The 25,221-nt window shown below is 39.4% G+C and overlaps 1 protein-coding gene across 5 annotated transcripts in view; it reads left to right on the top strand.

Moving 5' to 3' along the window:
• Positions 1-25,221, top strand: part of LOC126266877 (major facilitator superfamily domain-containing protein 10) — a 136,898-nt gene that overhangs the window by 91,196 nt on the left and 20,481 nt on the right. For all 5 annotated transcript variants that reach the window (XM_049971532.1, XM_049971531.1, XM_049971533.1 and 2 more), the window contains 2 exons: positions 4,161-4,251; positions 24,814-24,951. In XM_049971532.1, coding sequence (XP_049827489.1) covers positions 4,161-4,251; positions 24,814-24,951 — 229 coding nt within the window. The remainder of the gene's footprint in view (positions 1-4,160; positions 4,252-24,813; positions 24,952-25,221) is intronic.

Here is a 25,221-nt window from a genome sequence, read left to right as displayed (position 1 = left end):
CTGGGTGCTTGATTTTGGTGAGCCCCCTTGCCTCTCATTATTTTGGGGTGCTCGATTACTGTGAGTAGCCTTGCCTCTCAAGTGTATCAAGGTTGAAAATGTATGAAATGTTGTCCATTGTTTCTAACGCACATTGCAACTCTGTATCTGAATGACAATCTGACATGTATTAGTATCTCTGCGCTAATGTTTGCACATTCATTGCAAATTTTCTGCCACGTATCTTCGGGGGGTTTTGGTACATCCATGTAAATGCTCTCTTTTAGCCATAGTCACTGGAAAAAATCAGCAGAAGTCAAATAAGATGAACAAGCAGGCCATATTTGAGAACCACCTCATCCAATCCATCAATCTCGATAGCTTAGATTCAAAACTTCTTGAGCTAGTCATGAATAATGCACTGGGCTCTGAATAATGCACTGGGCTCCATCGTGTTAAAACCACATATCCAGTCTTGTTTGAAGCGGAACATCATCCATTAGTATGGGTAAAACATTATCCACAATGGCTCTGTAAATTTGAGCAGTCGGATTGCCTTCTATGAAGTATGGGGCAATTACATGCATACCTAAAATGCCGCACCAAATGTTGACACTCCATGGGCATTGATGTTAAATTGGCTTTACTCAGTGGGGATTCTCCATTGAACAATAATGCATATTATATCGATTCACATGCTCACAATTCGTAAAATGTGATTCATTAGAGAAAAATATCTGTGCAATGTAATTATCATTGACTGCCAGTTGTTCCTGTATCCAATTGCAGAAATGAAGGTGATTGTGTAAATCATCACCTTGCAGTTCTTTTTGCAGCGATAAATGAAATGGATGCCATTTGTATTCATGCAGTGTGCATAGAACACTTCTTTGTGAAATTCTTGAACCTTGCACAATTTGCAGAGAACTAATGTGAGAATTTTGCAGCTACCACAGCTAAAGCATTACCAGTGTTATTTTCATTTGCCATAGGCCACGGTTGCACTTCTTCTCTAAGTTAAATGCTTCCCAGTTCAACAAACAGTTAAACAACACTGTGAAATGTCATTGCAGATGACTATTCCTATCTGATAACAGAGTAGCATACCTTTGATGAGCTTTGTCAACATTTCTGTGAGCCTCAAAGTATGCGACAATGATATTGGCTGTCTCTGCAGTCATTAACATAGAGGAACAATTGCGATGAGATGTGTACAGTCCGAATCATTAAAGGCAGATGCTCAGTCTGACTGTTGACTGAGCGCATGATCACAGTCAGTGTTTGTGGGAGGTGTCACATGATAGCATTATCAAAAATATCAAAGTACTCAGATTGTCTTAATCGGATGTGTATTTGCTTCAGGTAATACCGTTCTAGGACAGTTGTCAACTCATTTCCAAGTTTGCTGATTACAGTGCCATCTATCATGAAACAAAAGAAATGTTTCATACTAAAGTTGCATATTTTTCCATAGAGCATCCAAATCTGCAATAAAAAAAATAGGGGTACCTACTTAAGATTTCAAAGTCACCTCCCACCCCCAGGGGGTTGTGCAGGGGATTGAGCGTTATGTTACTGGATGTCCCTCTTCGAGGTGAACAATGTTTATTACCACTTTTTTTTTTTTTAATCCGATGTGTATTTCACCAAATATTCTGACAAACAGTTTTAAATGCCTCTCATCCTGTAGATAGTTCATTATAGGGTTTGATGAGTGTGTTGGTGAGTATCGAAGTTTGGCATAATTGGCCACATCTTTCGGCTGCATTGATTTACAAGCCTATATTTTTTACACTTCCGAGGAACCATAGCCCTAGTACCTGACATAAATTTCAGCTTGATACCTGTTTCTTAGTTAAGGGGTCTTAACTGACTGACTGACAGACAGACAGACAACAAAGGGATCCTGTAAAGGTTCAGCTTTTATCGTTTGAGATTTGGAATATTTTAAGTATGTTAAGAATATTGAACTTCATGTATACTATGGAGAAAAAAATCACAACACCAAAAAATAATTAATGTAGTGTACTGAAATGTAGGAAATACATTTGTCTAGGTAACAAGTGATTAACATAGTAAGATCACAGATTAAAGTAAGTGCGAGATAAGCTGTTGCAAATGTGAGATGCTGGTACATAAATAACCAGTGTAAGTGCCAAATGTTGAATGCAAGTATGAGTATGCGCATGCATTGTATTGTACAGGTGTCAGATGTCAGTTTGTAGTGTGGAACTTGATGTCTGTTGTACTTGGTCAGTCAATCCAGGGATGATTAATGCTGTAAATATGCTTAACTGGAGGCATATTTGGTTACTAACCAGGCGAAAGCAACATGTCGACACACTGAAGAGCATGTTGGGTTATTACAGTGGTATGTGTGTGTGTTGTTATGTTGGAAAACACCCCTTGAAATGCTGTTCATGAATAGCAGCACAACAGGTCAGATCACCAGATTGATGTACAGATTTGCAGCCAGGGTGCATGGGATAACCATGCGAGTGCTCCTGCCCTTACACAAAATACCGTCCCATACACGTAACTCAAGGTATAGATTCAGCATGTCTAGCATGCAGACAGGTTGGTGGCAGGCCCTCAGGCAGCCTCCTTGTAACCAAACAGCCTTCATTGGCACAGAGGCAGAACCAGATTTCATCAGAAAAATTGTCCAGACCTCCATCCTCCCCTCCAGTGAGCCCTCGTTTGACACCACTGAAGTCACATATGGCAGTGGTTTTGTGTCATTGGACTGCACACTAGAGAGCGACCAGCTCAGATCTGTCCTTGAAGTAACCAATTTGTAGCAGTTTGTTGTGTGACTGGTGCCAACTGCTGCTCAGATTGCTGTTGCAGATGTGGTACGGTGCACTTGATACGCATATTGAACATGCTGATCTTCCCTCTTAATAGTGCCACGTGACCGTCCGGAGCATGGTCTTCTTGTGACTGTATTTTTGTGATGACTGCTGCCAGCAGTCATGTACATTGGCAACAGTTCTATCAAATCTTTCTGCAATATTGCAGAAGGAACATCCAGCCTCTCGTAGCCCAGTTACATTACCTCGTTCACTCATTGATAATGGTATCTGCCACCTTAAAAGCATTCTTGACTATCATCAACTCGCCACGTCCAATCCCAGAGGTATTTAATGCTCATGACCTTTTCAGTGTTTATGTAAAGCAAACCTTATTTCTATCCTCGTAGTTTTGCTATTGGTGTCAGTCCTATGTGACTGGCACTAAATTTGAATGGGCATCATCTTCCAGATTTAGAAACACACAACTCCTTCTAGGTATTGTAATTTTGTACTGTCATTGTATTTATAACTCTGATCCTTTCATTTTGGAAAAAGTGAAATAGAAATTTTAGCTAAAGTGAAATGTGACAAGAGTCACTTGAAAAAGAGGTAAATAAAAATCTGTGCCATCTGTGAGGAACTTGACATGATAGTCAGCGCAAGTGGTGAAAGACAAAAGATAATAGTGAATGTCTCAAGAATACCAGTTCTGCATGCAACATAGATATGCACTTGCAGTCATTGTTATTGTAAAAATTATCATTAGTAGAAAGAAAGGGTGCATTTAATAGTGTTGTTTTATCTGAGTAAATAAGTGTGAAAATATTTAGTTTGGGGTGAAACAAGGTACCACTGTTAAAATTGTTGCAAAATTTATGCCAACAATGCTTTTGGGCAATGATATAAGTAAGATGTGAAAATGTATGTAAGTTCTAGGACTGAGAGATGTAATGAATAAAACAACAAAAAGGATGCAAGTGTGGGCATTGGAGGGGTAGAGAGATGTTTGAATAAGCAGTGAATGTTAGCACAGAATGGGAGGAAATGCATGTGGATGGAAAACAATGTGGAAAGTAAGAAGAAAGAAAACATAGTTGTGGCCTATGTGTGTAATGTCTTCCTAGAGAACTTCTGTAATCTGACAAAGGTTTCATAATCAATTTGGGAGTAGTATATCACCAGAGCTTCCCAAACTGTAGTACTAGTGAGCTATGAAAGCACCCAAAGGACTTTGTGAAAAATGAAACTTGTATTTAAACATATTTACATCAGCAAGACATTGACTTCATGTGGTACATATAATTTAATTTCGTTGCATTTGTAGTGATTTTATTTGTAAAACTCGACAGATGTGTAATGAAGTATAGTAACTTGTTTCCTTTACAGGGCCTATTACTAATTGTGCCAGCATTCATCGTCACAGGATTAGCTACATCTGTCATAGGCTTGTACATTGGGCTCCTGCTGTTTGCTGTCTGTAAGTAAATGCATCAAACTTCCTAGACGTACTGTGTTATAGGGAGGTGAGATAGACTCCTGGCAAAAATATGGGCATACATGGAGTGCAAAAACAGAAAGAAAGAAAGAAAGAAAGGCAGTTTAAGAATGAAGTCAGTGAAGTACTTCAGTTGTCATAGTCCTTGTGTTTCTTTCTTCTTCATATAAGAAGAAGCCTTTCCCCATATCTGTAACAACACGTTGTCAGCTTTATATCTATAGTGCCACGTTATCACAGTAGTATTATAAAAAGAGAGCTACTACTGAACAGACATACGTAACACAGCTGATTTGGTAACATTACGCTCAGTTCACACAGCTGCTACCTCCAAAGCTTGCTTCTGTGGGTGATTAATATTATTATGAAAGTTGTTAGTCATTGTGCCTATTCACAGCTGTAATGTGTTAATCTTAAGTTGAACACTTGTGTAAACAAATTATGCTCTACTGTTCATTGGCTGCTTTACTCAAGTATCTGGTGTCTTCAGCACACTATTTCATCTTATAATAATTTCCTGTCAAGGAACATCGTAAATGAAAGGTCGTTACTCTATCTTGAGAAATGTTCAGGTAGTTCTAGTACCATATATTGCAGAAGTATTCATATAGGTTGCAAATAACTATGTCAGAGTTTCAGACATTGGCACAGCTTTCCATTTGGATTTTTTTTCAAAATATAATTTAATGGGTATTCATTAAAACAGCTTTGATGATAATTAAGCCAATGCCACTGCTAGTGGCCTCTTTTGAATGCAAAAATACTTAAGATAAAAGTATGGGTGAAAGCAGACTGTCAAATGTAGCCATTTTGTTGATGGAATACAAGACAGCTGATAAAACATGACTTCTGTGGCATAATCAAAACAAGGAAATGCAAAGTAAAATTGTAATAAATACACACATTATCCCAAGTCTTGATTATAGCCAGTTTTTCATTTCTAATTGATAAATTGTGTACTATTAATAACTTATGAGAAGCAAATTAAATTTGTTCGTAATACTAAAGTCAATGTGCATTAGCTACCATAATCAATGAGGTAATATAATAACTCTGCAAAGTAGAGGTTATTCATGCCCTGTTACAATGTTTTATGTGGAAATAAAGATGATTAGATGATTGTAATCATTAGAAATGACAAGTCATGGCAGGGCAACAGCAGAAAGGAATTTGCAAAGGGTTTAAATAGTTAGCTTATTATGTCTGGAAAACAGGCCTGAGGTTAGATAATTTTCCAAATTATTCCTCATTCCCAGTGATTAAAGAGACTAGGACTAGAAGGGGACGTACAGATTGATCCTAAAATGTTGTAGTTTTGACTGAGTAAAATAATAATTGGGTGCCAAATTTGTGTAATAGTTGTAAGCATTCTGACCTGTATATATTTGACCTTGATAGCTGCTCTTTCTGAAATTAATTGGTTTAATAATGTGATTGTTAAATGGTAACAATACTGTGAATATTACCTGGAAGTCTTTTCACTTTATTGATAGTTGGCACATCAGATCAGCAGCTCTCACTGAAAGCTTGCCTAATTCATATTTCACGGGCACCTAGAGTTCACACATATTAACAGTGGCAAAATGTGATCCAATTTCACCATTAAACATGGTCACATAGTCATTGCATGTACTGAATGTTCACACATGCACAATTCATAATGCTTGCACAGTAATATTTATAATAGAGTGAGTCCCATCTTAATAGTACATTTGACTGGAATTGTTTGGCTGACTGATGATACACTAAAATTTTGGAGTTATCATAAGATGTTGGTTTGTTACTTAACCGTCACCAACGTGAAGCAGCTCCACAAAAACATCGCCACACAAATGTCCCCTGTTGAGAACCTACAAAGGACTGAGAAAAGCATTGTTCATTATGCGCATTTATAGACACATGTATGACTAATAACTGAAATTTGATAGCATGATTTATTTATAATAGGAAAACTATCAGAATAACTCTGAAATGGAATCAAGAGTCATAGAGTAATGTGGTTTAACCATGGGTTGAAAAACTGAAAAATTAACAATGTTATGTGGACTATATTGTGAATACTATGCATACTACCATGGGGATTCACAATCTCTGCCAGAACTGACTAAATTTAGGAATTTCTAGTTCGAATAATTAGTGAACTAACTAGTTTACTAGTGCAAGTGGATGTTTTTGAAATTGGAAACATCAGGGCTACAAAACTATTGCGTTCAATGTTAAAAATAATTACAAGTTAATGTGAAACTTTTGAAAGATGAGAATTTTGATAGCAAATAATTTTTTAAATAGGATGTTTCTGGTCACTCCAAGTATTGTTTCCACATGTTGCCTCTGAGTCTTAAATTGTGAATATTTGTTCATAAAAATGGTTTCTGTACAAACCGGTTAGGCTATAAGTATTAGTTACCTGGAAATTACACTGAACTATAAGATTTTGAGTGTCTCTGACTGCATAATGGAAATGGAAATGGAAATGAAGTCCAATGCTTCTTGAGAGAGCATAGGGAACGATGCGGGAGACCCGCACCGCCATACTAGGCCAGGTCATAGTGGAGGTGGTTTGCCGTTGCCTTCCTCAGGCTGTAATGGGGTGCGGTGGTGGCGGTGGTGGTGGTGACAATGACACAACACCACCCAGTCATATTGAGCCAAGTGAAAATCCCTGACCCCGCCGGGAATCTAACCTGGGACCCCATGTTCGGGAAGCAAGAACACTACCGCAAGATGACAAGCTGCAGACTGATTGCATAAAAAAGAAGCTAATTTGCTGAAAAGCCATATGTCAATCATAAAATGAGATCAGATAATAAAAAATATAATGACTGTTAGTAATGAAGTAAGAACAAGTGGATGGTTCCAACTTGCTCTGAAATCTCTTCCCCTTAGAATGACTGCTGATCTACATTACTTGAATGAGAGTGTATTGTCATGGACCAGGAGAACATTTGAAACTGCTGACACAGTTTCACTTACAATGAATTGTCAAGCTAGTTGCTGTCTGTGGAATCGCTGAGCTCACTGCAATGTGTGTTTGGTTACATGTTCTTTCATTTGATCTTGCTGTCATGAAAGTACAAAAGTTTCAGTTTGTTTCTTTTTTCCACCAGTATAAAGCAACTGGAAACGTTTCATTCTGAACATTTTGCCATGTTGTGCAAACCATTCACAGCAGTAATTTGCCTTTTCCAGTTTGGAATAATGTTTAGCTACAGTGATGGAAATGTATGCCATGAAAAAAGAGAAAGTAGTTTACTAAGTTGAGCTGTGCATATGGTTTCCATGCAGTACCTCACAGCAGTTAGTGCAGTTTGTTCCTAACTCAACTACTGATAGTTTCGCATGAACACATTTTGTTCTGCCAAATTATTCATATAGTATTATACATTTTGAATTGGACTGTTAATGTGAAAAATCTATGTCACACTGTGGTATGACATCCATGCAGAAACCCCCCCTATAAGAGACTGGGTCGGTCAATTTGTAATGTTGAGGAAGGAAAGGACACATGATGTCTAATAGCACAGCACTGAGATTTTCCAACCAACCTTTAAGGTGAGAACAAGTTTGCCTTTATTTTTAGGGAATACTGGTTCCTCAAGTAGTGTGTCAACTGTGGCTGAGTTTCTGCTCTGAATGTTAACTGTGTCATTGATTATACTAAATGTTGTTGAATTGCTAAAACTGAATTCTGACAAGTGCAACACTCTTCACTGTTACGGTTTGGACAAACAACTGTTATTAGTTTCATGTTGATATCAGTAAAACAGTTAAAAGATATACCAAGTAGTTTCCTCTTGTGACATTGTATTTACAATACAGTCCATAAGCCTTCTGTCAACCTTGGCTCACTACCTTGCAGGAATAGTCATAGATATCTTCTTCAGTAACACCAAGACACTTTGGTAAGCAGTAGTGCATGAAAAGACTTTACTGTGCTAACAGTGACAGGAATTTTAGATTTGTGTCAGTTACAGAAGAAAAAAAGCAAATGTAGTGGACAGTGTAATTTGTGTCATTTCCCTGCAGTAAATCAACTAAAAATTTACACCTCTCAGCTAGTAAAATTTTCAGTTTTTTTTTTTATAAGTGAATACTTTGGTTTATGTACTATGTGTCATCAGAAAATTGTGTATCTTTGTATGCTTTCTCTTGTTAGCATAATTGTATTTTTGTAGTTATTCTGAATTCCTCTTTATGTACGAGACAAAACTGCACTTCACGCAGTCTGTTCTCAGGTCAAATGTGCACATCACCATACTATTTTGTGACGTGTTTTTTCAGCTACTTCCAGTATTAGCTAATGATGAATATGTGATTCATTAGGATTTTAAAGGAAACACTAATCATGAGGGCTGAGTGAATGCTCCAAAATTTCTCCCATCTCATCTTGTGATAAATTGTAGTAGCAGTAATGCTTCCACATGTATGTCAAAATTTGCTGAAATTGGCATCAGCAGCCTTCAAATTTTCATATCACCATGCACTAGGTTATTTAAAAAAAAAAAAGGCAGTTCTGAGTAAATTATACATTAATGCTTACTTTATCAGCTGAAGTTCTTTGTTTATCCATTCATACTTCTAAGTGAATGATGGTTCTTTATTTGCATCAAATGTGCTTCACACGACACTCAATCTATTTGTAGTAGACACATTTCAAGGAAAATTGCACAACCATAAAGCATTTTATACTTACCAGAGGGAAGCAGAAGCAGGTACTGCGAATCGGACACAGTAGTTACGATCAGAAGAGAACACCCTTGTTGATGGATGTTGTGGAACACAATGTATTTAGAGCTGAATAACCAGCAAATACACCTGTTACAGAATATTTTTGGATGGAACCATTGTAACAGCTGTGCCAGAAAGAGGAGGAAATTGTAACTGTGTTTAGTTCAGCAAACAAATGAAATGCAGGCTGTGAAAATATTAGATGATGATTAGTTTCAGACACTCACGTAGTGCATTTAATATTGCACTAAATCTATCTGTACATGATTACTCTGCAATTTGCACTCAAGTATTTTTTAGAAGGGTCATAGAATCACATTGACTATTTCTCTACTGTTCTATGCTTGAATAGCATTTGGGGAAGAGGAAGTTGATATTGTAACTACGTGAAAAGATCTCTCTGCAATGGGGAGGACTTAATGGTTGCTGATATTTCACTGAAAAAATACGGCAACCAGCCACTTTTTAATGCGTTTTTATTTACGCCAATATGCATTTCGGGTTTGCACCCATCTTCAGCTGGCAAATTACATGGATCTTCAGTTACTACAGTAGTACAATCTCGACAGCAGTTTGGATGCTGCAGCAGGCCTGTGCAAAAGCAGCGATTCCAATCATTTACTTCAATTTCGCAAGTTTAAAGTCACACACTATCAGTTGTTCATTTTACTTACATTCTCCTCTCCTTGTTTTTTCTTGGATTCTTTTTTGCAACAACACACACACTTTTTATCGCGTATTTTACACAGGCGCACTGCGTTATCCACCATGTTGTCGACTGACAGTTTTTGTTCACATACAAATGGTTTATCTATGGACAGAGTTATATTTTTACAAAAGTTTTGAGGTTCTAAGATAAGCTACTGTTTTCTAAATATTGACTTGGCTGATAGAAGTATTCTAAGTACGATGTATACAATTTTTTTTGTAGTATGCTATTGTTGTAATTTATGAAAGTGAATATGTAGGAAAAACCATTGAATTTTTCAGTAACAATAATATAGTAGAAATTCAGTCTGATCCCACTCTTAAGTTACAGAATAAACTTAAAAATGTGATAAAAAAGTGATTTCCTCTTAAATGCAAAAGATATACATGAATGCACTGTTATGAACCCTTATGCACCACGTCTATGAGCACAATCTAAGACCCATAAAGTTAACTGTCCTATACGTCCAATTGTTAATTCACGGAGCAGCCCAACTTATAAAATCAGCAAGAAACTGAATGAGATCCTTAGCAACACATTCTAGTTTGAAGAGACATACTCAGTAAAGAACAGTTATGAACTTATTAATTGTCTAAAGGAAATTCAGATTCCTGATACTGCTAAGTTTGCATCACTTGACATCACAAACCTCTACACAAACATACCGGTCAAAGAAACAATAGAAATAATTAAAAACAATTTACTTAAACATAAAAATTTTGCATTACCAGAAATATATGAATTCATTGATCTATTAACACTAGTACTATCACACAACTATTTTTCCTTTAATAACAAAATGTACCAGCAGAAAGAGGGCCTGGCTACGGGTAGCTGCCTTGCCAGTTTGCTTGTAGATAATTTTATCAACAACTTAGAATATAAATTTTTAAAAGAAAAACCCCAGATGGTAAACAAGATAATTTATTACAAAAGGTATGTTGATGATATAATAGTCGTATTTGATGGCACAGCAGAAGAAATTGATAACCTTGCAAAAGAAATGAATAAAATGCATCAGAACATCATCTTCACTGTAGAACACCAAACAGAAGTAGGTTTAAATTTTCTGGATCTCTGGATAAGTAGCTCCAACAACAAACACAAATTTCAAGTATACAGGAAACCAACATACACAGATAACACAATTAATAAGTCATCCTGCCACCAGGATAAACATAAGACGGCTTCATACAGAGCAATGCTAAACAGAATGCACAAAATACCACTAGAACCAGCTGACCAAATAGAAGAACTAAACACCATCAAAGCAATTGCTTACAATAATGGTTACAATCCAAAATTAATAGATGAACTAGACTGTAAGATAAATCCCCACATAAACAAATACAATAACAAAACTACATTAAAGAATACCACAACATAGCCAAATGAAAAATATGTAAGCTTGCCATTTGTAGGAAAGCTGTCATAAAATAGCAAACTTGTTCCGAGGAACAGATATCAAAATCAGCTACTATACAAATAACAAAATAAAGGACAAAGCTATCCATAACATTAAAAATAATACCAAACTGTACAATCAATCAGGAATATACAATCTTAACTGCAACTCATGTCCAAAAACATACATAGGCCAAACAGGGAGAAACTTCAGCATACGGTTTCGAGAACACATGGATGCTCTTCGTTTAAAAAACTTAAATAAATTTACATTCACCCAACATGTAGCAGAAGAAGAACATCAAGTAACAGACATATCCCATAACCTACAAGTTCTCCACTTAGCCAACAAAGGAAAAAGAATGAACCTCCTAGAAGAAATCGAAATTTATTCACATAAACATGCATCCCCTTCTGACATACTTAATGACCAAACAGAGCTGCCAAACCAAATATTTCTAAAAAACTTCCACACTCTACTTATCAAACCACTTACTAAGCACAATCAAGAAATAACAATCTATTACAAACCCAACAAGTGCATGTAATAATATAAAACATAAAAATCTTAATTATAAAATCTTAATTCTATCTTTGTTATATTGTAAATGTATGAATTACTGCTTTGTATAAATGTGTTATGTTAGTTTATTATCTTCAATACTACAAAAAAAAATTGTATACATCGTACTTAGAATACTTCTATCAGCCAAGTCAATATTTAGAAAACAGTAGCTTATCTTAGAACCTCAAAACTTTTGTAAAAATATAACTCTGTCCATAGATAAACCATTTGTATGTGAACAAAAACAGTCAGTCGACAACATGGTGGATAACGCAGTGCGCCTGTGTAAAATACGCGATAAAAAGTGTTTGTGTTGTTGCAAAAAAGAAGCCAAGAAAAAACAAGGAGAGGAGAATGTAAGTAAAATGAACAACTGATAGTGTGTGACTTTAAACTTGCGAAATTGAAGTAAATGATTGGAATCGTTGCTTTTGCACAGGCCTGCTGCAGCATCCAAACTGCTGTCGAGATTGTACTACTGTAGTAACTGAAGATCTCTGTAATTTGCCAGCTGAAGACGGGTGCAAACCCAAAATGCATATTGGCATAAATAAAAACGCATTAAAAAGTGGCTGGTTGCCGTATTTTTTCAGTGAAATATCATTATCCACAGCCACGGAGCTCAACAGTCCAAATAAAATGGACAAATTGTTATTTAATGATTGCATTCAAACTTGCTTACCATATCCTCTGTTTCAAAATACGAAATGAACTGCCCTTCTTTGAGCTTTCTTAATGTCCTCAGTTAATTTTACCCAGTAAGAATCCCACACGGTGCAACCATAATCCAGAGGAGGATGGACAAGCAGCTACAGCAGCTCACTTTCAGAATACCAGAGGGCTTGATTACGTATGGCTGCCGTCTACTGTGTTGGGAAATGGTGCAGCCTGCCGATCTTCATAATTGCAGTAGCTGTTGTTGAGTTGGTGCATCGGTCTAATTAGTCATGGCAAAGACTATACATCAGCCAGTTTGTTTGATAAAAAGTATAGATGAAATTGTGTGTTGTTGGAGGTCACTTTCTGAGGTGAGGATGATAACTGTTGGCAATCTAGAAACTTAATGACAGCATCTTCTACTGCTAATTGACTGAAAATGATGACAGGACTGTGCTTCATAGTTCAGGAAAAGATAGTTGTTTTTTTTTTTTTTTTTTTTTTTTTTTTTTTTTTTTTTTTTTTTTTTTTTTTTTTTTTCCCCCTCTCATTGACACAAAGGTTCTTTAATCCTCTCACTTGTTAGCTATCCCACTTGATTTCAGCATAATTGCTGCATCAGAAGATACATATTGTATGCTCACATGTAGGCCCTCCTCTTTGATTCATTTTGTTCTTTATTAAGAATATTTTGTATTTGACTGATTTCAGGCCATCTCGATTCCTTACTCAGTCCATCTGTTTGATCTTAGTCTCCTGTAAGACTACTTTTCAGAGACATATAATCGTTTCATTTCTCCCTTCTGCACTGTTGATGTTTTGCAGTCAGACATAACTTTCAATGATTTATATTTTTAAATGTTGGGTGTTTATTTTTATAGAAATCTCTTCTACTTGGTGCATTGCTTGCTACTTTGTCTTTGTGAACTTTTCTGTTGTGTGTGCTCTTCTCCAAAGTAGCAAAATTTGCCCACCTCGGAGTCCAAGTTATACGTTTAGCTGACGTGCTTGTGCAAAGTTCATTACTTTAGTTTGTGCATACGGTAGCCCTCTTTGTGAACTGTTTATTCACCGCACAATGTACATTTGCAATCCATAATAATAAAACAATAAAATGATATTTTGACAAACGGCTATATATATATATATATATATATATATATATATATATATATATATAAAACAGAAAGAAACTTCCACATGGGAAAAATATATTAAAAACAAAGATTCCAAGACTTACCAAGCGGGAAAGCGCCGGCAGACAGGCACATGAACAAAACACACAAACACACACACAGAATTACGAGCTTTCGCAACTGGCAGTTGCTTCGTCAGGAAGGAAGGAAGGAGAGGGAAAAATGAAAGGATGTGGGTTTTAAGGGAGAGGGTAAGGAGTCATTCCAATCCCGGGAGCGGAAAGACTTCCCTTAGGGGAAAAAAAGGACAGGTGTACACTCGCACACACACACACACACACACACACACACACACACACACACACACACACACACACACACATATCCATCTGCACATACACAGACACAAGCAGACATAACTCAATATGTGTGTGGGGGGGGGGGGGGGGCGCGAGTATGTACCTATCCTTTTTTCCCCCTAAGGTAAGTATTTCCACTCCCGGGATTGGAATGACTCCTTACCCTCTCCCTTAAAACCCACATCCTTTCATCTTTCCTTTTCCTTCCCTCTTTCCTGATGAAGCAGCTGCCGGTTGCGAAAGCTCGAAATTTTGTGTGTGGGTGTGTTTGTGTGTTATTTTATTGTGCCTGTCTATCGGCGCTTTCCCGCTTGATAGGTCTTGGAATCTTTGTTTTTAATATATTTTTCCCATGTGGAAGTTTCTTTCCATTTTATATACACATACATACATACATACATACACAAGAATCCCCTCCCCGTGTGTCTGGGGGTTAGAATAGGCTCGAGGTATCCCTGCCTGTCATAAGAGGCGACTAAAAGGAGTGTCTCACTTTTTGGCCCTGTAAGTTCAGTTCCCATTTTATGGTTCGACCTGCCACTTTCCAAATTCTACAGAAATGCAGGCTTTATGGGGAAGGACACCTTTCGTGGTACACGAGTTATCCATAGTGCCCTTAGATTCAATCTCATGAACCTCTTGTCATGGCTTTGCATCTCCACCTGCAATTCAACTATTTGGGCAAGGATACTTTTCAGGTATGTCATCTTCTTCTGTTGCCCCTGTCCTCTTTCGTCCCCATGATAGTATTGGATTTCTCTGCGTCCAACATCCAGCACGGTAGCCAGTCCGTTGTGGTGGGGCCATCATGTATCCCATTTGGGGGTAGCCCCCTGACAACATAGGGATTGCACTTCTGATGTCTGAGCTTTAAACCCGTGTATGCCAAGTAGCAGATGCCTGTCTTCCTGGGGCATCAGGACACCAGGCAACGGTCATCATGCCAGGTGGCCTTTGCTGTGGCTGGGTGGCGACTGTGGGTAGAGCCCCTGATCAGAGTGGGTGGTATCAGGGTGGATGACCTGCAATGAAGTGGACTAAGTCATCTCTTGCTGTTGACTGTATGGCACCAGCAGTCTCTAAGAAGGGCAAGATCGAGTACAGTGCTGACAGATATGACCCTAAATCATTTCCATCCCCCACTACACCATGGGAGGAACATAGGGCTACAGAAAGAAGAGAGCCATATTTGCCTCAGTATTTAGTCTGTAGCAGAATGGATGGGGGACTCATTTGTACCTATGAAGCCTCAGTTTTTTGTTGAACATCTTGAGGATAAGTTTGGGGAAGTGGCAGTGCTGTCCAAGATGAGAAGCATTGCAGTCAATTCACACAGCATCCCCAGCCCAATCCCAGGCGTTACTCACTTGTGACTGGCTGGGTCATATTCCTGCTTCTGTCACTCCCCATAAAAGCCTCAACATGGTCCAGGGGATTATTTTCCAACGTGACCTCCTCCTTGCAGTCTGACAACTAACTCTGCACCGATTTAGAATGTCAGGGTGTTCATTTCATCAGGTGCATGCTTTAAGTGCTGGAAATTCGGGCACGTCTACCCACTGCATTTCCAAAGAACCTGTCAAGACTGTGGACATCCACTGCATCCAGATAACTCCCTGTGCGCCTCCTCCCACTTCTATCAACTGCAGAGAGCAGCACTCCCCTTGCTCACCAGACTGCACAGTACTCCAAAAGGAGCATAAAATCATGGAGTACAAGACCCTGGACCAGTAGCAAGAGGCTGAGCGTACATTCGACTGATTACACTCCAATCAGTTGACGTCCACATACGCTGCAGCTACATTACCATCGCCATCACAAGTACCACTCATACCACACACTATGCCATGAACAGTGGGCTCTCCGGTCCTCCAGAATATAACTGCCCCCTTGGTGGTAGGAAGCAAGAACCCCCCAAATGCAGGAGACATTGGTCCCTCCCTCCAGCCAGAGAAGCAACAGCCTCCTCCAGCTCCTCATGTGGAAGAGGTCCCTTGGGACACTCTCTCGCAAGGTCTCCACTAATGCCAAAGTGGACACTTGCCAGTGGCTAAAGGAGCCAAAACCTGCTGGACGAAGAGCTTCATGGTCTTCCTCCGTGCCTGAAGATACTTTGGAGAAGTCCTCCCAGCAAGCCCCTAAAGAGAAGCGAGGTGGCAAGCAAACAAAGAAGTCTGCTGAGGAGGAGGAGGACCCTTTGGTGGCCCCAGCACCACCACTTCCAACCAATTCTGTGCCTGCGGATGAAGTGGAGATCTTTGTGTCCCCTGAGGACCTGGATCTCACTGATGCCTCACCCATAAATACTCAGTCGGTGGCAGCAGGTGACCTTGAGGTGCAACCTGCCTCCTTGTATGCTTCATGTCCTCCCAGCCTCATGATAATGTCATCGTCCAGTGGAATTGGTGTGGTTTTTTCCACCATCTGGCTGAGCTACAGCAACTGTTAAGCTTTACACATGCTTTCTGCATTGCCCTCCAGGAAATCTGATTCCCAGCATTGCGGACCCTTGCCCTTCATGGCTATAGGGGATATTACAAGAACCGTATCGAATATAATAGTGTGTCAGATGGAGTTTGCGTCCATGTCCTGAACTCAGTATGCAGTGAACCTGTGCTCTTTCAAACCCCTCTTGAAGCTGTGGCTATCAGGATAAGGACGGCACAAGAAATAACTGTCTGCAATGTATATCTTCCTCCAGATGGTGCAGTACCCTTGAATGCATTGGCTGCAGTGATTCACCAACTCCCTAAACCTTTTCTACTTTTGGGAGATTTTAATGCCCATAACCCCTTGTAGGGTGGCACTGTGCTTACTGCCCAAGGTAGAGATGTCGAAAATGTACTATCTCAACTCGACCTCTGCCTCTTAAATACTGGGACCCCCCCACACATTTCAGTGTGACTCATGGCACTTAATCAGCCACTGATTTATCCCTCTGCAGCCCAGGACTTCTCCAATCTGTCCATTGGAGAGCCCATGATGACTTGTGTGGCAGTGACCACTTAGAGCAATTATTTCTGTGGCGGCAAACATGATCCCTTATTATATAGGGTGCACCCAGAGAAAGTAAGTATCTCACATTCAACATCTTATAAAAAGACGGACACAGGAGTGTTGGGGGAGGTATATCTCGACCATTGGGCACCATACGTCACCTTCCAAGTCTGGACGAAGATCAGACGGTTTTTGGGTACCAGACCCCGACAGGTGTTACTGGCATTAACATCAATGGCATGTTATCTACCAATGAAAACGCAATTGCCCAAGCACTTTGCTGAGCACTGGTCTCGAGCTTCCATGTCAGAGAATTATTCCTCAGCTTTTCGCACCCTCAAACAGTGGATGGAAAGGAAATCCCTCTCATTTACTGAACATCACAGTGAACCCCTTTGTAACCTCTGTGAGAATGTATGGCAAGTTGGCAGGGGCACATGACATTCTGGCTCCATGCCGGGGCGGCTTCCGCCAGGGTCAGTCTACCATTGATAATCTAGTTTCCCTCGAGTCTGCCATCTGAACAGCCTTTTCCAGCCGTCAACACCTGATTGCCGTCTTTCTTGATTTATGAAAAGCTTACAACACGACCTAGCGACATCATACCCTTGGCACATTATATGAGTGGGGTCTCTGGGGCCTACTCTCAGTTTTTATCCACAATTTCCTATCGCTCCATACTTTCCGTGCCCAAGTTAGTGTCTCCCACTGTTCCCTCATACCCAGGAGAATGGGGTTCCGCAGGGCTCTGTATTGAGTGTCTCTCTATTTTTAGTGGCCATTAAGGTCTAGTAGCAGCTGTCAGGCCTTCGGTCTCACCTTCTCTGTATGCAGGTGACTTCTGCATTTCGTACTGCTCCTCAAGTACTGCTGTTGCTGAGCAGTGCCTATTGGGATCCATCCACACGGCACAGCCATGGGCTCTAGCCCACGGCTTCCAGTTGTCAGCCGCTAAGTCGTGTGTCATGCTCTTATGTCGGCATTTTACCATTCATCTGGAACAAGAACTGTATCTCAATGATGATCCACTCACTGTGGTGGAGACATATCAATTCTTAGGAGTGTTTTTCGATGCCTGACTGATGTGGCTTCATCACTTTTATCAGCTTAAGCGAAAGTGCTTCCAGCACTCAGTGCCCTCCGCTGCCTGAGCAACACAAACTAGGGTGCAGATTGCTCTACGCTGCAGCAGCTCTACAAGCCCTTGTTCAATCTCGCCTTGGCTATGGGAGTCTGATTTATGGTTTGGCGACACCCTCAGCATTGCGTATACTTGACCCAGTGCGCCACTGTGGCGTTAGACTGGCAACAGGAGCTTTTAGGATGAGTCTGGTGACCAGTGTCCTGATGGAGGCTGGAGTCCCTCCATTTAAGGTTAGGCGTGCACAACTGCTCACTAGTTACGTTTGACACATTCATAGTTCAACTTAGCATCCAAATTACCATCTCCTTTTCCCATCCATGGTGGTTCATCTCCTGCATCGGAGGCCCAGGTCAGGGCTTACGATCGCAGTTCGCGTCCGATCTCTTCTGTCTGAAGTGGAGTCCTTGCCTTTACCATCTATACTTGAGTTCCATTCACGTACACCTCCATGGTGTACACCTAGGCTGAAGTTTCGCCCGGATCTTTCACATGGTCCTAAGGACTCAGTTAACTCCACGGCTCTTTGCTGTCACTTCCTCTCAATTCTTGATGTGTACCAGGACCATGGAGTGGTTTACATTAATGGCTTGATGGCTGATGGTCACGTTGGCTTTGCATATTTTCATGGAGGACATATTGAACAGCACTTCTTGCCAGATGGCGGCAGTGTTCTCACTGCAGTGCTGGCGGCCGTTTCTCGTGCCCTTGAGCGCATCTTCTCTGTACTGACTTCTTGAGCAGCCTACAAGCTATCGACCAGTGCTACCCCCCCGCCATCCTGTGATAGTGCCCATCCGAAGGTCCATCTGTGTCCTGAAACAGTCCAGTCATTCCATGGTGTTTGTGTGGACTGCAGGCCACGTCAGAATCCCAGGAAATTAACTTGCCAACAGGCAGGCCAAACAGGCTACATGGAATCCACTTCTGTAGATCGTCATCCCTGTAACTGACCTGCAATCATTATTATACCACAAGGTGTTTCAGCTTTGGGAGATGGAATGGCGTAATCACAGTACACACTACAAACTGCTTGCCCATAAGGCAAGTATGGATGTGTGGAACACCTCCATACTGGCCTCTTGCAGGGACTCTGTGGTTCTCTGCTGGCTCCCAATTGACCAAACAGCGCTAACACATGGCTACCTTCTCTGTCGCGATGACCCACCTCAGTGTCACTATGGCTCACATATGACTGTCATCCACATCTTGCTGGACTGCTCACTTTTTGCCACTCTGCGGCAGAATTTTAACCTTCCCAGCACCCTGCCTTTGGTGTTGGGCGACAGTGCCTCAACAGTAGATTTAGTTCTACGTTTTATTCATGGGGGGGGGGGGGGGGGGGGAGAGGTGGGTGGTATCATACCATCTAAGGATGGGCGTGTATGATACCATCTAAGGGTGGGCGCTTAGCATTCTCTCTGAGGTCACCATTTTAACTCTGTTGCACTTTCTTTGGATTTGTTCATCTTGGTGGTCATCTTTTCCCTATATGTATTCATCTCACCTTGTCTTTTTCGGGTGAACAAAAGTGTTGCAGAGTGGCTGGCTCATCCTCATTTATTATTGTGATCAGCCAGTCCAGACCATCTGTTCTATGGTTTTAATACCTTCTTCTACTTTTCCTTGTGATGTATGTTTGCCCCCCCCCCCCCCCCTTTTTTTTAGGTGTGGTGTTGGATGTTGTACCTTGAGACTTGTTTGCATCAGGAAAAAAGGACTGATGACCCTGTAGTTTGGTCCCTTTATACCCCAAACCAACCAACCAATACACAAGAAGTCATTTATAGCTTGAATTAACAGGTCATCCTGCATGAATTCGTCATATAAGTACTACCATTTCAGAATCAGTGCCTCGTATAGTGTCTTCTTCTTCTTCATCATCTTCTGCCTCTTTTTTTTTAAAAAAAAAGAAAAATAAAATAAAAATCTGCATTAACTTGCTCTCATTCAGTTTATTATAAATTTTCATTTCATTTAATGAGGTGCATGGGCATACCGTTTGAATGGGTTTGTGGGAAGCATAACGTTTTCATTATTTCTTGTATTTATGTTTGATGTGCAAAAAGATAATAAACTCCTAAATATATAAACTTAGTTACTAATTGAAGTTTTCTAAATATTTGGTGATGTGGTTGTTCATGCTATACAGTGTACATATTCCAAACTATTTTTTCCCATATCTCTAGTACCTCCAATATGTTAGCCAAGTTTCCCCAGAAAGCAATATCAACCTAATAGTAAATGCTACTTTTTGTGTGCATTTCAGTAATACTGGGTGTTTCAAAATGAATATACAGGTTTTAAGGCTTTGTAGAACATGTTAATTCACTTTATAATTATAAATAATACACCAAATGAAAGAGCAACACAAACAGTTTTCTTTACAGTTATTCAATGTGAACACTGATCACACATTGAGTCAATAAGTGAGTTGTTCCGAAACCTTGATCAGTGTGTCAGGAGTAACCGTTGCTGTTACACTGTTTCTAAAGACAGATAGATCAGCTGGTATCAGAGGTACATACACATGATCATGTCAGATTGTGTGTGAATGTGGAGGTCATGCATATAATGCTGTATCAACTGGCCCCTTGCACCCAATCCACCAGTCGGATACAACGTAGTTTAACTAGTCACGTACTCAGTTATGCCAGTGAGGCGCGCACCATCTTCCTCCCAAATAAAGATGTGTTGTTCAGCTTCTACCCATTGAGGCACAGGCATAGCTGTAGCACATGAAGATAAGAAACATCAGTTGCAGTTGATTCACCAAAAAGGAAAGGCCCATAAACTTTCCACGGGGATATTTCTTGGAGCTAAGCGTGAAGGACTCGCACTCATTCAACATGTTTTTCAGTCGCTCTCTGTCATTCCATACTCTTCCCATTGCAAACAGGTACACAAACAAAACTGTTTGAGTTGCTCTTTCATTTGGTGTATTATTTACCATAGTAAGTTGAATTTAATAAATGCTACAATGCCTTAAAACTGGTACTGTTGGACCTTCGTAGCCTGTTCAGGCAGAGTTGTCATTTAATGGTGAATCATTCACATAAAACAGAAATAGGACTGTGACTAGTATGAAGCATTGTGAGACACTCTTGAATTATTATCTTCCAGTCCGAATAATAATTTGCTAAATTTAAGGTAATTTAACCTTTTGCCTTTCATTCTGTAAGTAGTTTTAAGCCAATGTAAGGCACTGCCCCTAACACCATACTAGTAAAGTTTATGTGTAAGTAAGTCATTGTTTTTTTAGGAGATCCCTGCCACCTTCTTGCTTATTTTCTTAACAAAACTGTTCACTGCTTCTTTTTTCCATTGTTTAAAACCAAACATTGTTTAAGGTAATAGAATATTTTCCAATGAAGTTGTGGATTTGGTTAACAGCAGCTGTTCCAGACGTTTTAGATATGACGGGGAGAATGAAACTGAGATAGGACAATAACTTACTGTGACCTTCCTTGGTCCCATTTTGAAAAGTGGTTTAGCTTCAGCATATTTCAGTACCTATGGGAAGTAGCCCTCTTCAAACAATTAATCAATTGTTTTAGCTAGTTGGTATGCAATTACATTGTTTACTGCTTAAGAGCAAGAGCTCATAAGCAAGTGTGAGTAGTGTTTCCACATACAAGTTAGCAGTAGGTGAGTGGTTGCCTTACCCATACTTTATGCTTTAATAACTTCAGTGGATCCCAGCCCTTCCCGCAGAATTTGTTTTTAACAATATTGATTTTCTATGTCCTTCACAGAAACCTCTGAAAATTTTGTAACACATTCAGAATTTTCATCAAGGCATAAGAATCTTAATTCATTCTGATAATCTATTACATTTGGTGTCAGACTTGGTTTCATTTGTAGAGAATTCATTGGTGTTTGAGGTGGGTTTTGTTTGCTTCAAGGTTAATCTTTCAAAATTCTTTGGTTGCATGCTTCAACACTAGACTGCACAGAATTTGTCTTATTTTATTGATTAAAATTATCCTATTATTTCCCAACAGTTTTGCTGCATTGAAAAACTCTTTTGAAATATATATTTTTTTAAAGTCTAACATTCTCAGTGAAATCGGAATTTTTAGTTCACTGTGCAGTTGCCATTTCCGTACACTGGAAGTTATGTCCTTGGTGATCCATTCTAATAAACTTTTTACTGATTGCCCCAGTTTCCAGGTGGAAATGTTGCAGCTAAAAAATTATTTATGAATTTTTCCAAGTTTTTTATTACTCGAGATACAATAATAAAGGCTATTATTTTCTCTCCTAGTTTATTATTAAACATTAACAAGTTTTCTTTACCAAAGTTCCTTCTCATATTGGCTTTCCTATCTGTAATGTTCCTGTCTGTCAGTGGTAGTCAAATGAGCAATGCAAAGTGATCAAAGATACACAAGTATCTTCATATAACACAGTAAAATCCCAGTAACACAAGGTAATTGAGACTGACTGGAGCTTGAATTTGGGAAAACTTGAGTTACAAGAAGAATGACAGTTTCAGAGAACATTCATTTAAAAAGAGATTCAGAGCTTAATGTCAGCAGTATTATTACAGTAAAGAAAGTTCTTTAATGAGTCAACTATTACGTAGTTTGTTTTTAAAAATCATGTTCTAGTAGAAACTCACACTTACTGTAGTTCTAGTAGAAACTCACACTTACTGTAAACACACACATATTACATAAAATACTGCAAAACTTTTACTACTGTACATATTTTATCCTTAGAAAAAAGCATCAGTAGTTTGTTTTTTTGTGAAGAAAGTCTGTTCGTGGTAGAAGAGTCCTGCCATCTTTGTAAAAGCAAAAAGTCAGCTCAGGTCGCAACATTCAATTGCCCTTTGTTGTGCAGAGGTAATTCTAATGTTGCCGTTCCATCACTAACACTTTGTTGGCACCTCATATTGCTGAAAAATGCCCAGAACAAAGATGACCAACAACAAATAAACACTACACTGAGCCTGAACAGACACTGGCTGGCTGACTGTCAGTGGATGTAATAATAATAATAGTGACTAAAGTGAGCATGATTAGTAAACCATGCATGTGTGTGCATCTTTGCAACTGATTACACCCATTCCCTGTGTATTTTAGATGTCATCCAATATTCATCCAATACGTCAACCACCTCATATTAAATGGAGGCTCGGATTGCTGATTTTCTTCTCTCTCTCTCTCTCTCTCTCTCTCTCTCTCTCTCTCTCTCTCTCTCTCTCTCTCTGACAAAGATCTATAAGTATATTTTGAAGCTGTGAGACATCCTCGCAAGTAACGCCATATGGTACTACAGCGAAGGACATGACAGTGTGATTGGTTGTAATGGGATGTCACCGGTGAACATTTAAGTCAGGCACATGCTGCTAAATTCTATTGTTCTTTATGATGTCCTTTGTCACATTGTCACAGAAGGCAGCAGCATATGGATATTTGTTCATTAATCACTCGCTTGCTGCTACATTTGATTGCTACAAAGAAATGAGCTACATGGCTGTTGGCAGTGATTTCTTGCCTGACCATTTAGGACCTTGGCAGTTTTGAATTGAGTTCAACAACCCTAACATCTGAGATGCTTAAAAACCATTCACAATTGTCATGAATGACTTCACATTATCAGTAGTTGACAAACTCACAGAAAATTAAACAGTGCTGTTACACAAAATATGAATCCTCTTATGTGCTTTATTCTGCACTGTTTGGAGATGGACAGCTATGCCTAGCATATCAGCGAAACTTGATATGTGCTCTGTTTGGTCAGTATTTTTAATAGGGGATTCGTTCTTCCACAGCCAATCAGAAGCAAGGAAAGGACTAATCTTCCTTACATGGTGATGTGTTGTAAACTCAAGTTACTTAATCTGTCAGTTGGAGACAAGAAAACTTGTCACCCTACAAGACAATATCGCATGTCTCAGCTTGCTGTAACCCATTGCCCATAATACTGCACCTTACATAAGTGTACCCTGATGCAGCTTGACTGCACTAGCTGATACATATGACTAGTTCGCCAAAAGTAAATAAATAAACATGCTCTATTTCTGCCTCACTTTCTGTTAATTTTGTTGACTACTGCTGTGTCGTCTTTGAGTTGTACTGTGGTTATTTTTTGTTTTTGACAAACAACTCTCCATAGACAAATTGAATACTAGTGGTGACAATAAGCAACTGTGTCTTACACCTTGACCTCTTGTACCATTCAGTCAGTGCCTATTACTTCCTTTTGCTTCTCATGAAGATTGGATTACCCTCCCTGTAGCTAATGCTACATTGCTGATGGACGGAAAATATTTCATTCAATTTCACATTATTGAAAGCATCCTCAAAAGTTATGACTTAGCGAGGTGGCGCAGTGGTTAGCACACTGGACTCGCATTCGGAAGGACGACTGTTCAATCTTGCTATTGGCTGACTATATCACGTGACCTATGCTGTCATCAGCTGGTGAGATCACATGACATGAGCTATGACTGGTCTACAAAAGCGCATCATAAACTCAATTTCAATGCTTCGGAAAGTGATATGCGTTGTTTTGGAGGAATTCAAATACAATTCGTAATACAAAAATATGTAGTGTACATGCTGCTGCACATCAAAGGTCTTAAAAAACATGTAAAGGTCTTAAGAAACGTGTCTCCCCCCCTCCCCCCCCCCCCCCCCCCCAGTTTTGTTCCCTAAAGTGCCAGGAAATTCTATGCTGGTATATAAAACTATAAACATTCAAAGGATTGATGAGTTTTACAGTGCCGAGAAATAACATGGAAAAAGTGAATTTTCACCACCCTGCTGATGTACCTAGTACTTTAAACTATCAATCATTTCATTTCTGTTTGGTTTACACATTCGTATTAATTTCAGCCACAGCAATGGTTGTCCCTTGCATGATGACACTGGCCTCAAAATATGGGTCTCATGACCAGAAAGGGACTGTTATGGGCATCTTCAGATCATTAGGAGCGTTAGCCAGAGCTGTTGGACCTATAATTGCATCAATAGGTAAAGTATTACTGCTAGAAAATTTGGCATGTAAAGCCAGAGATACACGCTGTTAATGTTAACAATTTAACTTCAGTACTGTAGAAGCATACATGTCAAATGCACAGGGAATACAGCAGTCTAAAAGAGAACAATGATAGTGAAGTATAGTATATACTATGCAGATACCTCCAGTTTGAAATATTTGCAGTCTACTCTCCCTGAAGAAAAGGTTCCTTGTATTCTTATTAAGAACAATGTTTCCTTGAGAGTTGTTTTGCCTAGCATCTG

This window comes from Schistocerca gregaria, chromosome 4 (assembly GCF_023897955.1).
Source record: "Schistocerca gregaria isolate iqSchGreg1 chromosome 4, iqSchGreg1.2, whole genome shotgun sequence".
Taxonomy (NCBI): domain Eukaryota; kingdom Metazoa; phylum Arthropoda; class Insecta; order Orthoptera; family Acrididae; genus Schistocerca; species Schistocerca gregaria.
The sequence above is the reverse complement of the archived record's forward strand: the minus strand, read 5'-3'. Positions and strand labels throughout refer to the sequence as shown.